Below are 14409 nucleotides of genomic sequence, written 5' to 3'. Positions count from 1 at the left end.
GAGGGCACGTTCTGCATGGAGCACTGGGTGTTGTGCACGAACAATGAATCATGGAACACTTCATCTAGAACTAATGATGTAATGTATGGGGATTAACATAAGAATAAAAAAAAAATAATGCATAAAAAAAAAAAAAACAGTACCTCTTCATTCTCTGCCAGAACTCCTGATTTCTCCCAGCATTGTCCAATTTGTAGTACTTCCATATTTCTATTCTGCTTTCAACTTTCTAGCATCCACTCTTTGGTAAGTCTTGCAGTGGAGAAGAAAACAAGCAGTAGAGAAAATCTATAAGCTAAAAGTTGATGTTTTGAAAATATAAGTAAAATCTATAAGCCTTTTCAGGATGATGAACCTATTATAGAAAGAGAAAAAAATTACAGTATCTGGAATGAAAAAGAAGATGTCACCATAGATTCTAACAATATTTTTTAAAGTAATTAAGGAATATTATGAACAATCTCTTGCAAGCATATTTGACAAGCTAAATGATACAAATTCCTTGAAATTGACAATATACCAAAATTGTTACCAAAAAAAGATTAGAAAATCTGAATAGCCTTATGCCTGTTGAAGGAATTTAATTTTTAATTAAGAAATTTCCTACAAATAAAACTAGACTTGTGAATTCTACCCAACATCTAAAGAAGAAATAATATCAATCTTACACAGATTCTTTCAGAGATGAGAGTAGGGTTTCTCAGCCTCGGCACTATTGACATTTCAGATCACACAATAAGATTTTGTTGGGGCGTTCTGTGCATTGCAGGTTGTTTAACAGCATCCCTGTCTTCTACCCATGAGATGCCAGGAGCATCCCACCCCGCCTTGGTGACTATCAAAAACCTCTGCAGACATTGCTAAATGTCCTCTATGTAGCAAAATCCTCACCTCTGCCCCTCTTGAGAATTATTGGACTAGAAGAACTTTCCCAACTCCTTTTGTGAGACCTAAACCAGGTAAAAGCATTAGAAGAAAAGAAAATGGCAAAGTGATCTTACTCATGAACATAAATGCAAAACAAAGAAGTTTCGTAACAAAATATTAGCAAATTAAGTCCAGGAATATATGAAAAGGATAATCCAGTTTAATCAAGTACAGTTTATCTCAGGAATGCAAAATTGGTTTAACATTTGAAAATCAATGTGATCTGCCATAGTAACATAATAAAGAAGAAATCCAGTGTCTCAAATAGATGCAGAAAAAGCATTTAACATAGCTCTTCATTACTCATACATTATAAGGAGAAAAAATGGCCTGTCATTAAACTAGAAAGCTGATAGAGGGTATGGACAAAGATACATCTCTTTAGTGATGAACACTTTTAGGAATAAGGAAAGAATGTCCACACTTAGCACTTATATTTACATTGTACTAGAGGTCCTAGCTAGTGTGATCAGGCATAAAAAATATTGGAAAGAAAAAGTAAAACAGTCTTTATTCTCAAATAGAATGACTAGCCACATGGAAATATCCTAAAGAACCTACAGAAACAAGTACTAGAATTATTAAGTGGATTTAACACACTCACAGAATTCCAGTTCACGTTCAACATACAAAAATCAATTTTACTTCTATGCAATTACTGTCATATAACAATAGATATAAAACAACAGTTAGAATATAAAATAAAAGGAAGCATTTACAGCAACATAAAAAGCCATCAAATACCTGGGAATAACTTAACAAGAAATATACAAAATCTCTACATTGATCACTATAAAATACTGCTGAGATAAATTCAAGAAAACTTAATAAATGGACAGAAAGATATACCATGTTCTTGAATTGGAACACTCAATATTGTGAAGATACAAATTTTTTCCAAAATGAAGATTAGATTCAATGCAATTTTAGTCAAAATACCAGCTACTATTATAGAAATTGGCAAACATTCTAAAGCTTATATGGAAATATAAAGGGCCCAGAATAGCAAAAACAATCTTTGCTATTTTAGAAGAATGAATTGAAAGACTTGTGAACCTAATTTGTGGTAGTTAATTAAAATTATATAATCAAGACAGGTTGGTATTCACATTAACATAGATAAGTAGGTCAGTGGAACAGAATAGAGTCCAAAAATAGACCCAAACAGTCATATGTTCAATTGCTTTTTGACAAAGGTATCAAGCTAGTCTATGGAAAAAGGAGTCTTCGAAAAAAATAATACTGGATATACTGGATATAGATATGGAAAAAAATGAACCTTGATTCCTACTTTACATCATACCCCAAAACTAATTTGATCATACGGTGTTAGGGCCTGATCCACAGAGGAGGGCAGCTTGGCACAGAATATCAGAGCTTGCACAGGGTGGGACTTGAACCTTGACCAGTATGCTGCACCCTCCCAATAAAATCCTAACCCGGGATCAAGCTCTCAGGCTGCTTTCTCCGCTTTTACATCTGTGCACCGGAGCCTTGACACAAATTTATGATTTCTAGTTGTTAGGCCTTCAACATTGCAGGATGGTTTTTCCCTTGTTCTTGGTCATTTCTATCTTGAATTCCCTCAATACATACTCCAAATCTTCACTTCTCAATACCCGTTTCTTTCACTCACAGGAATGAATTTACCTCCTCCTTCACCAAGAACATTGAAAATGAAGTATGTACTTCCTCAACTCTGTCTCCACCCCACCACCCTAAAGTTAGCCAGCCAAATAGCAAAACACTATAGAGTTATTGATCCAAATGCTTTCTTGAAATATCTTCCCAAATGTTTCATAAGTACCTCAGGCTACATTTAATTTCTCCCACATTCCCAATCCTTCCTCTTTGTATTGCTTATACCCCCATAATTCTGCCAGTCATTCTCACTACCTTTTCCCTTCACTTTTCACATTCAAACACTCGTCAGGTTCTACCAATTTTAAATCCTAAATATGGTTTTTAAACCATCTCTCTTCATTTCGTATGACTGCTTCTCCATCCCAGACCTTTATCTAATCTCTCCTCAGAGCTGTTTCAGCAGTCTTGACTTATCCAACTTCTTATAGTCCCTTTTCTAAGTGGCACCGTTCCGGGATAGTTTTTTATAAATTCAAGTTGAATTATGCCATTTCCCCCTTAGAGCCTTCCAGTGACTCTGCCTTGCCTACAAAATAGAGCTCAAGCCCCTTTATATGAGAAACCAAACCTTTCATGAAATAACCTGTCCGTCTCTCCTGCCTCACCTTCACTTCTCAAAATATATGATGTTTTTCTTGTTTGTATATTTGCTCATAGTGTTTTTTCTGCTTAGAACATCCTTCCATCCTTCCTTATCCCCTGCTTATCCTCCAAGATTTAGTTGGAATGCTTCCAGAATTTCCCCTCAGTAATATAGATAGGTGCCCTGCCTTTGTGTTCCCATTAACACCTGTGTATCCCTGAATCATAGCATGTATCATACAGTTTTAAAAATGATCTGTTTCAGGAGCACCTGGGTGGCTCAGTTAAGTGGCCAACTCTTGATTTCGGCTCAGGTCAGGATCTCAGAGTCATGAGATCGAGCCCTGCATTGGGCTCCGCACTCAGAGCAGAGTCTGCTTGGGGATTCTCTTACCCCCTTCCTCTGCCCCTCCCCTGCTAAAATAAAGAAATAAATCTTTTTTAAAAATTATTCGTTTCGGGGCGCCTGGGCAGCTCAGTCATTAAGCGTCTGCCTTCGGCTCAGGTCATGATCCTAGGGTCCTGGGATTAAGCCCTGCATTGAGCTCCCAGCTCAGTGGGAAACCTGCTTCTCCCTCTCCCACTCCTCCTGTTTGTGTTCCCTGTCTCGCTGTGTCTCTCTCTGTCAAATAAATAAATAAAATCTTTTAAAAAAATTATCTGTTTCAGTGTCTCTTTCCACCACGAAAATCACTTGAGAACAGGAACCAGGTCTTGCTCATGTTTGTATGCTTAGCACCTAGCATATATAATGTACTCAATAAATATTTATTTTTTATGTTTGCCCACTCTGACCCCATAGCACGTTACCAGGCCTATAGAGTATGTCCTCAATAAATATCTGATGAATATACAAAGGAATTATTTATTTAGTGATTTATTGAACAGGCACAAGGAAACAAGAATTTGAGATAACTGATAGTTTTCATATAAGTGACTGAGAGAATGGCAATGTCATTAAATGAGAATGGAAGCATGAAGAAACTAGTTTCAAGATAAATATAATGCAATTGCTTTCCCAGGAGTTACTTCGGGAGGTATGACAAGACATCCCTTCACAGCTTTCTGGCAGATACTGGATCAGGTCCGCAGTTTTAGAGAGCGCTGGGGGCTAGATGAATCTATTTAGAAATCATAATTGAAAATACAATGACATGGCAAGAATCACTAAGAAAGTGCTAAGTGGGGGGAGAAGAAAGAAAAGGACAGAATCTTGAGGAATGTCTGCATTTAAGGGGAAGGAAGTAGAGGGGTTCCCAGTAAAAGAATCTGAGTAGAAGCTTCCTAAAACTAGAAAACCAATCCTGATGATATATTACGAAGTCCAAGATAAAAAGTTGTAAAAAAGGAGTCAATTGTTGTGATCTAGTAAAAAGACTGTTGAAAGAGAAAAAGCCACCAGATTAGTTCTTTGAAAAACAGTTTTAATAGGCATGTCTTTTAAAATTGATTATTGTTTTCTAGAAGTTTGGCAGAGAAGGGAAAGAGAGAGGAGATGGTAATGTAAAGGTGATGGTAAAAGGTTTTGTTTTTTAATTTAAAAAGTACATGCCTATTAGAAGAAATGAAAACATTCAGAAGTATATAAATTAAATTATAAAAGCTATTCCCTCACTCACTCTATGTCTGCTTCTTCTCAGGTTTGGTATGTATTCATCCAGAACTTTAAAAATATTTGTTATGTATTTTTGTTTTTACAAAAATAAGGTCATGTTATACATTCTATTATTGCAAATTGCTTGCCTGCTTGCTTGCTTGCTTGCTTTCTCTCTCTCTCTCTTTTCCTTTCCTTTCCTTCCTTCCTTCTTTCCTTCCTTCCTTCCTTCCTTCCTTCCTTCCTTCCTTATTAGTATGTCATGAAGTTTCTCCACAATAGTGTAGAGAACTACCTCATTCTTTTTAGTGACTGAATAGCTTTCCTTATAATGGATGTATTAGTTTTTTTTCTTTACTCATCTTCTATTGAATATTTGCCTTCAGTTTTCCCCTGTTACAAATAATTCTGCAATGACTGTCCTTGAACAAATATCCTCATGCTGTTGTTAATGTAATTCCATAGGATAACTTCTTAAAAGCAGAATTGTTAGGAGGTAGGTGCATTTTTATTTTGTGTTGACAAATCACTCACCAAAAGGCTATACCAATTTGCAGTTCCTCCAGTAATGTATTACAGTGCTCTTGTCCCTGCACCCTACCCTCACTGACACAGAGTATTATTCTTTCCCACCTAAGGGAAGAGTTTCTGGTTTTAGGCTTAGGTTTTGATTTTTAATGAAAAGTCTGATCTTGTTCATAATCCTAGGAAAGAATCCAGTTGAGAGGAGGAGTTTGTAAATTATAAGAAAAGGAGATAATTGACAGACCGTAATCACAGAGGGCATAGGTCAGTAATATCAAGACTATGAATAAAAGGTGTGATTTTTCTTCTGAGACATTAACAGAGGAATAGTAGATAGGTAAAGATGGAAATAAGAAACTTTTTGTAGTCATCTTTATTTTAAAGAAATTGGAAGCCAAGTCCCCTGTTGAGGTAGAGATTGGGTTTATTTGAGAGAGAGAGCAAGCACGGGAGCACAAGTACTCTCTCTCTCTCTCAAATAAATAAAATATTTAAAAAAAGAGAAAGAACAAGCAGAGATGGGGGCACCTGGGTGGCTCAGTCGGTTAAGTGTCTGACTCTTGATTTGCGCTCAGGTTTGTGATCTCAGGGTCATGGGATCGATCGAGCCCCACTGTGGGCTCCATGCTCAGTGGGGAGTCTGCTTGGGATTCTTTCTTTCCCTCTCCCTCTGCCCCTCCCCACCCCCCAACTCACACATGCTCTCTCTCTAAAAAGAAAGAAAGAAAGAACAAGCAGAGATGTAGTCCTTGGATTTGCCTGCATCTGGAGCTTCTGGGTTAAAGTAAATTTATCTTACATTCAAAGTGAGGTAGTTTTATTCTCTTCCTTTTCCTGTCCCATGAATAGAAGTTATATGAGCTAAGATACACATCCACTGGTGAGACTACATGGGTAAGTGATCCCTGAGTTCTGGTAAAAAAAAAATGTTAAGAGTATAAATTTAATACACTGCATTATGCCCATATAAAGCCATACTGTTAATAGTTTTTGTTTCTTTATATCATTCCTAACATAAAGCCACTTAATTTCTTGGTTTTTATTAGTAAATTATGATATGAGCAAACATTATTAAAAATTCTAATCAACATAAACCAGAAGCCCAATGACTTGGATGGGTTTACATGATTTGAATCCTGGTCAAGAGTCCACTGAGATTAATAATATTCTGTCAACTTATTCTTATCCAGAGATTACCTCTGCTTCTGGGAAGTTTAAACATCTTAATATTTAGACTCTACTTTTTGGGTAAATGTTTTCTCTCTCTCTCTTTTTTTTTTTCACTTTGACTCTCACATTGTTTTTTGGGCATGGTGAAGACAAAACCAAAGTGTCATGAGTCTGTAGTGAATTTAAGTTTAAAGGAAGAGGCTGGTAGAATAGTAAGGAACATACATCATTGGGACGCTTCTCCCTAAAAAATAAAATGTTATAAGAGGAAATGTGTTAATGGTGGGAACACAATTTATTAGAGAGAAAAACATATGTACATGTGTTTATTTTCATTAAAATGCCTTTTACTCCATACTTGCCTTGTTGACTTTATAATGAAATTATGTGAGGACAGAGACCCATTGTACTGCTCTGTACATACTCTGCGAACATAATAAATACTGTAACAATGGAAAATGAGAAACACAAATGCATTTTGAAGCAAATTGGTGATATTTTAATCCCTAATGTTCAATTTTAGTACTTGGAAACATTTTAGTTATGCAAGTCTTGTTTTAGCATACTTTTTATTTCTACAGATATTCTGGTTCTTAGTCATACTCTGTGGCTTTATTAGCAGTTTCATGGGTCTGAGTCTCACTTCCCCAACTCCAAATATAAGCTTTTTGAGGATAAAGACCATTTCTTCTCTAAAATTATTGTGGCAAGATACAAAATAGACCTTCGGTAAATTATTCAAATTATACTTCAATAAAACAATAAGAAAAAGAAAGTTCTTACTGCCATGAATTGCATTTCAACCATACTGAATTTATATGCCTTTATGTGATCATGCACCCCCCATCTATGCTCTTTACAGCTAATTCATGTTTATTCTTTTCAGTTTATTGAAGTCAAAATGTGATGGCTGGCTGCTGGGAGGATCATCGTCCATCAAAAAGTACCAAGAGTCCACTAACAGCAGTGAGAATAGAAGGGAGAAGAAGACAGTTGGGTTTCAATCACATACAGAAGATGATACCCTATGGACATGTCAAAAGAAAGATACATATCAACCCCAAAGAGGTAAGCTTAGCATCTATATGTAGCAAAAGGAGAAGCTGTTCTGGAGCCAGTGGGTGCTGTGGGTGCTAGCCATGAACTCCAGATGATTTCTACAACCCTGAACAAGAGTTAAGTGTATTACCAACTGACATGTGTCTGCAAGGCCACAGGTGGTACATCTGCTAGATCACTGAATCGCATCAGCATTTCTCTTAGAATACTCTTAGAAAAAACTGTCCGATTTGTCCCTCTTTGCAAGTAGCAAACTGTAAGGCTGATTTAACAATAAGTATGGTTATAGGCATAGAATAATGTTCAAAGTGAGTAAAGAGGACAGGAAATTGAATGTAATTTCTGCTGGGAGAGTAAACTCTAACAACTATAGTTAATCCTCAATTAACTAGAAATATGGGAAGGGTAAAGGAGAGGTCATAGACAATTCTACATTGTAGCTAAAACAAAACTTCGTAAGTCTGAAACCTATTGCCCAGCAGTCTTTTAAGTGCCAGTAATTCTTCCTACTTTAGATGTCTCAGATTTTTTTTAAAAGATCGTATTTTTAAGTAAACTCTACACCCACCGTGGGGCCTGAACTCACAACCTCGAGATCGAGTCACACACTCCACCAACTGAGCCAGCCAGGCACCCAGATGTCACAGATATTTTAAAAGAAAATCAATTATAAAATAACTGTGTGAAATGTTGAGCGAAGTGGTCAAAATTTAATTGTGTTTCCTGATTGTTTCTGGAGTGGCTTATGGCTTCACCTCTCCTAAAATTACCAAGGGAAGGACTTCACAGCAGAATGCAGCAGGTCTGAGCTTCCTTGTACAGAGTGATGTACAGGCAAGAAAGGGCCACAAAAAGTCTTGGAGCCCCCTCTCCACACACCTCTTCCCGCAGATATCTCTTACCTGCTTACAACCATTAACTCTGACTTCCTTCTTTTTTTTTTTTTTTAATTTAAATTTTAGGTAGTTAAATACAGTGCAGTGTTGGTTTCTGGAGTAGAATTCAGTGATTCATCACTTCCATACAACATCCAGTGCTCATCACAACAAGTGCCCTCCTTAATGCCCATCACTGATCTAGTCCATCCCCCACCCACTTCCCTCCATCAATCCCATTTGTTCTCTCTCCTTTTTTTTTTAAAGGTTTTATTTATTTATTTGACAGAGAGAGACACAGCGAGGGAGGGAACACAAGCACGGAGGGAACACAAGCACGGAGGGAACACAAGCACGGAGGGAACACAAGCACGGAGGGAACACAAGCATGGGGAGTGGGAGAGGGAGAAGTAGGCTTCCTGCCGAGCAGAGAGCCCCATGCGGGGCTCGATCCCAGGATCCTGGGATCATGACCTGAGCTGAAGGCAGACGCTTAACGACTGAGCCACCCAGGCGCCCCTGTTCTCTCTCCTTAAGAGTCACTTATAGCTTGTTTACCTCTCTCCTTCCTCCCCCTCTCATATGTTTGTCTGTTTTCTTTCTTAAATTCCACACGAGTGAGATCATATGGTATTTGTTTTTCTCTGACTGACTTATTTCACTTCGCATAATACACTCTAGTTCCATCCACATATTTACCTCCTTTTTTACTGGGCTGGCACCTGCCCACCTCTGGTATTAAGCAACCAACTTTTTGTAATCTCTCTAGTCACTCTTATATTTATTTGTTTGAAAAATGTGCAGTGCTTTATTAGAAGATCTTGTATACCACACTCTCATCACCTGCCGCCTTTGACATGATTTTTGGTTTTAACTATGATTAATCTAGAAATTGTTTAATCTTCTTCCACATAATTGAGAGATGATAATTAGTCCAAGATTCAGAAGAGAAACTATCCACATCTTGAAAAGCAAGTACATTTTGTTTGACATAAGGCAGAAGTTCTGCAGACCTCCATTGCATCAGGACAACTTAGAACAACTTTTGTCTTTGTAGACTTTGCTACCAGAAACAAAAATGAGATTGAAGAGACTTCATCTCTGAGATAGAATCTTATTTATTTTCTCTGTGAGTCCTTGAGAGATGGGAAACTCATATTCTCGTCTTAGTCATTGCACTTTGGAGAATAGAGAACCAATCAAAACTGGTGTGTGTGTGGTGGTTATACTGCAAGTCTTAACATAGTTTTCTGTTAACTTGTCAACAAATTTGTGTTGTGTGCCAGCACTAAAGTAAAATGGCAAAATGAGAAAAACAGAGTGTAATAGCAAAGGGACAAATAACTTGTGTTATTGGTTAAGACCACAGCCACATTAGAAGGCTGCAGTTGAAAAGGCACTTTGAGAAAGGTACCATCAGGCCAGCTCTTACAGTGGTGGAGGTTAATCTCTCCCGGGCCCAGCTACGGAAGCTATAAGCCTGGAAAGGGCTTGTGTCCAAAAAAAATCAATTTCTAATTTGAAACAAAATCATTTTTGACTAACAGGGGTTCAGAACCCATTACTTTTTGCTGTATAGTCTGCTGACATTTCAGCACTTTCTGTTGTGCACAATGAATCCTAATAGTCATTTTATAATGTTGCTATACCAATCAATTTAACCAAGACAAAGCTGTTACAATTCTGCAAAGTTTTCAGGAACAGTTTTCACTCACGGTTTTATTTTTTTCATTAACTTTTTTCCTTTTTTTTTGTTTTTTGTTTTTTGGTGGGGAAAGGTTGTAGTGTTGCAGTGGAAAAAAAAATAGAAACTTTTTCATTTTTTTAAGAGAGTTTTGTTTTAAGATGTCACAGGAATTAACTTTTCTTTTTCTACTTATAAGAAAGATTGTCATGTAAGGGGTGTCTGGGTGGCTCAGTCGGTTAAGTGTCCAACTCGATGTCAGCTCAGGTCATGATCCTCAGGATCATGAGATTGAGCCCTGCATCGAGCTCTGCACTGAGCATGGAGCCTGCTTAAGATTCTTTCTCTGTCTCTCCGAACTCTGCCCCTCCCAGCCCCATTCACACACTTGCACTTCCTCTGTCCCTCTCTAAAAAAAAAAAAAAAAAAAAAAGATTGTCATATATTTTTCTCTTCTTTTATTCTGATATGGAGCCATGGCCAAATTACAGTCTAACTGATCACTGAAGAGCTTAAGTTGCCCCTCAGTCATTCTACTCATTGCAGAGCTGGTATGCACAGATTACAGAACAGAGCAGTTGCTGCATGGGCATTTATAGTGGTGCCCAGACAGATGGAAGACGGGCTTTACAAGTGGCTGCGAGGGGTTTGGACACTCTGTTTATCATAAGGCCAGTGGCCTAGCACTAATTGCCTCAGTCACACTGCTTGGTTTAGTGTCTCCTTAATTGCGTTCCCTTCTTTAGTGTGTCTAAATTTTTTAACATACTTTTCTTCTTTGTTTCTTTTGTTGTCTTTAATCATTAAGTACCACATAGGATGTTTACTGCAGGACCATTAATCTTTATTATCAGTCTCTTATTCCTCTACCTTTTCTGTCCTCCTCACCATTCTATCAACTTTATTAATACTAAATATATAAAGAAAGACCTGACTCTTGTCTCAAGAAACAACCTTGGGATCACAACAACATGTACAGTACTGTCAGAATTATACTTAAAATATACATTGTTTTTCAGTCATCAATGCTTGGAATATTCTATTTTAGTTGCCTTTATTGAGCTATGTGGAACAAGGAGACATTACTTAGGAAAATCTAAACTTGAGTCAAGAACTTTTAAGCCAAACGCACAAATCTGGAAACACACACTGTTCATTCCTCTTTTTTCCTCCCTACTCAGCAGTGGTTTGTTTTTTTTTTTTTTTCTCTCCCAGCTTGCCTCGAACCACCCTTTTCTTATCAATCACTGGTTCCCTTTCATAAGAGCCCTGGAAGCTGAGGGCATTTTTCTTCTGTGATGCTGACAGGCTAGCAGAGGCCATGAGGCCCCTGAACAGACATGTTCCAGAATCGAAATGTTAGACCTCAGGGCTTGGCATTGCCCATTTCTAAGTGAGGCTGAAAAGCCATCCCAAAGCCCCCTGCTACATTTAGAGCTATGCCTGTTTGTTCCTTCTCCATGGATCTCTGAGTCTTCTTAAAACTTCAGGAGAGGCTGAACCTAAAGTAATTTGTATTTAACTGATGGTATTGACCAGACCCTCCATTTTGTCTTTGGGCTTTTTTAGGCTATATAATATACAGCAGCTATCACTGGTTGATGGCCCCTGAGGCACTCACAAACACATTTTTCTTTTACTGGAAGAGGATTATTATAGACTCATCTGAAAAGAGAAATAATCCTTGAAGCTCCTAGTTGTTCCTCTAAATAAGCCTGTGCTTGCAATGATGTGAATGTTCTTTGTAGTCCATGATGGATTAATATATGTGGCATGATTAAAGAAATAAACAAGTTGGAGTATCCAAAGGTCAGAAGCCATTTCTACTTTGCCTCTAAAGAACACTTATTTATGTTTCTTTTATTATTAACATCATCATCATTATTGTAGGTTTAATCATTAGAAAAGGTATCACAAGATATTACTTCTGATTTCTAGAAGTCTGAGCTAAAAGATTTGTTAAAAATTGATGGCTTTATCAACAGAAAACAGAAGATAAGCATAGTATAGGGTTATGAATAAACCCAGACACGTAGATTAAATTGGCCTGCTCAGTCCCTTTTAAAAAGGAATTAAAGGGGCGCCTGGGTGGCTTAGCCGTTAAGTGGCTGCCTTCAGCTCAGGTCATGATCCCAGAGTCCTGGGATCGAGCCCCACATCAGGCTCCCTGCTCAGCGGGAAGCCTGCTTCTCCCTCTCCCACTCCCCCTGCTTGTGTTCCCGCTCTCGCTGTCTCTGTCTCTGTCAAATAAATAAATAAAATCTTTAAAAAAATAAAAATAAAAAGGAATTCAAATGCGAGAGACCAGCATTAAGAGTTGAAGTTGCTGTATATGAAATATTGTCACTTAAACCAGAAGCTCTACATTTCCTATTCTCTACAATAGAAGTATCTCAAAATACTATATAATTTACTTATTTTTTTATCGCTTCTCGGCCTTTTGGCTAAGATCAAGTGTAGTATCTGTTCTTATCAGTTTAATTTACTTATTTTTTATATTTTGTATATTCTCCCACTATAATATGAACACTCTGTATTTTACTGTTGCATCCCCATAAGAACATTGCTTAACATGTAGTAGGTACTCATCATATATTTGTTGAATGAATTAGTATAACACAATAGATAGACAGATATCTTTGTCCCATTTCCAAGCCATAAAGATCTAATCAGTTAGACCTTTTGACCTCAGTACCTACAGTGATTAAGAAATATATATGCTTGTCCCTTCAAAGTCCTTATGGTGACTGATTGGCAGAGTCAAAGAGATTATCAGTAGAGTACGGTCTTAAAAACAGCACTGCCTTGAGAATCAAGAAAACTGTAGGGTTTTTAAATTTTTCTTTTATTCTGATTGAGATTTAATTTACATACAGTAAAACTGCATAGGTCTCAAATGTACATTTTGATAAACTTTGACAATTATATATACTCATACAATTAAGATATAGTACATTTCCATTCTTCATGTAAGCTCACTCATCTTCCTTTCTAGTCATTTCCTCCTGAGGCCTCTCTCCTGTGTTTGCACATGGCTGCCTCCTGTAGCCTCACGTGGCCTTTTTGCTATGAGCATACATTCCTGCTGTGTCTCTCTCCCCCGACCCTTTTTTTTTTTTAAGATTTTATTTATTTATTTGAGAGAGAGAGCATGAGCTGGAGGGAAGAGGGAGAGAGAATCTGAAGCAGACTCTGCACTAAGCTCAGAGTCCGATGCGGCTCGATCTCCTGACCAAGAGATCCTGACCCAAACCAAAACCAAAAGTCCACTGCTGAACCGATGGAGCCACCCAGGTGCCCCCTGTTTCTCTCTTCTTTTAAGGACAGAGGATCATATTGGATTAAAGGCCACCTGTATGACCTCATTTAGCATTAATTACCTCTTTAAAGGTCCTATCTCCAAATACAGGCACATTCTGAGGTGTACTGAAGGTTAGGACTTTAACACATGAATTTGGGCGGGTGGGGGAACACAATTCAGTCCATAACAACTACTTTTTTCCCCAGTCTTTATGCTTTTTATTTCTTTTTCTTATTATACTGCCTAGGACTTTTATTATAGTGTAGAATAAAATGGTAAAAGTGAACTTCCATAAGGAAGTCCTGATCCCATAGGGAAAGCAGTCTTCCACCATTTAGTATGATTTTAGCTGTAGGTTTTTTGTAAATGCTCTTTATCAGGTTAAGAAAGTTCCCTCCTCATTTGCTGAGAGTCTTTATCATAATGAATGTTGAATTTCATCAAGTCTTTTTTGTGTACCTATTGAGATGACCATGCATTTTCTTTTTTATTCTGTTAATTTGATGAAATTACACTGATTGGGAGATATTGGTGTGTAATACCTTTCTTTGGGAATGACCTTGTCAGGGTTTGGTAACAGAGTTATGCTGTGTCATAAATAAGTCAGGAGGATGTCAGCAGAGTAGGGACTTCCAGAGCCCCTCCACCCCGACTCCCAGAAATACTGAAAGTACTGGCAAAACTGCCAGAATCAGCCTTATCAAAACTCTGAAAGATAGTGAAAGATTGGTAAGAATCAAGCAAATGCTTAGCTAGCAAAAAGGCCACTGAAACATGGTAGGAGAACTTTGTGAAATTTTAAGTTAGCCTTGTCCAATCCCCATCCCCAGCATGGCAGCATTCTTGAAGATGGCATCCTGAGTTCCACATATGAGCACCTGGTCCCAGAGGAAGCAGAACAGATCTTGTTCTCAAGGAATTGTGTTTGTCTCTTTTCACCTGTCTATTTCCTAAAGGATTGACACAGGGTTTTTCCTAAGCCTGACCTTTCTCAGGACAGAGAAGCAACTACATGTAGGACATTGCTTGCAAACATTAAAAACCAAAT

At 37.6% G+C, this 14409-nt stretch overlaps 1 protein-coding gene and 1 pseudogene across 4 annotated transcripts in view; both read left to right on the top strand.

Moving 5' to 3' along the window:
* The window catches only part of KIAA1328 (KIAA1328 ortholog), a 326771-nt gene that overhangs the window by 253642 nt on the left and 58720 nt on the right, over positions 1-14409 (top strand). For all 4 annotated transcript variants that reach the window (XM_006733328.3, XM_031028159.2, XM_081801332.1 and 1 more), the window contains one exon: positions 7329-7510. In XM_006733328.3, coding sequence (XP_006733391.2) covers positions 7329-7510 — 182 coding nt within the window. The remainder of the gene's footprint in view (positions 1-7328; positions 7511-14409) is intronic.
* LOC115940946 (U2 spliceosomal RNA) lies at positions 12485-12593 on the top strand (annotated as a pseudogene).

The sequence above is a fragment of the Leptonychotes weddellii genome, chromosome 13 (genome assembly GCF_054177405.1).
Source record: "Leptonychotes weddellii isolate Sample4059 chromosome 13, ASM5417740v2, whole genome shotgun sequence".
Classification (NCBI taxonomy): Eukaryota; Metazoa; Chordata; class Mammalia; order Carnivora; family Phocidae; genus Leptonychotes; species Leptonychotes weddellii.
Note: the sequence above shows the minus strand (reverse complement) of the source record. Positions and strands in the feature narration are given on the sequence as shown.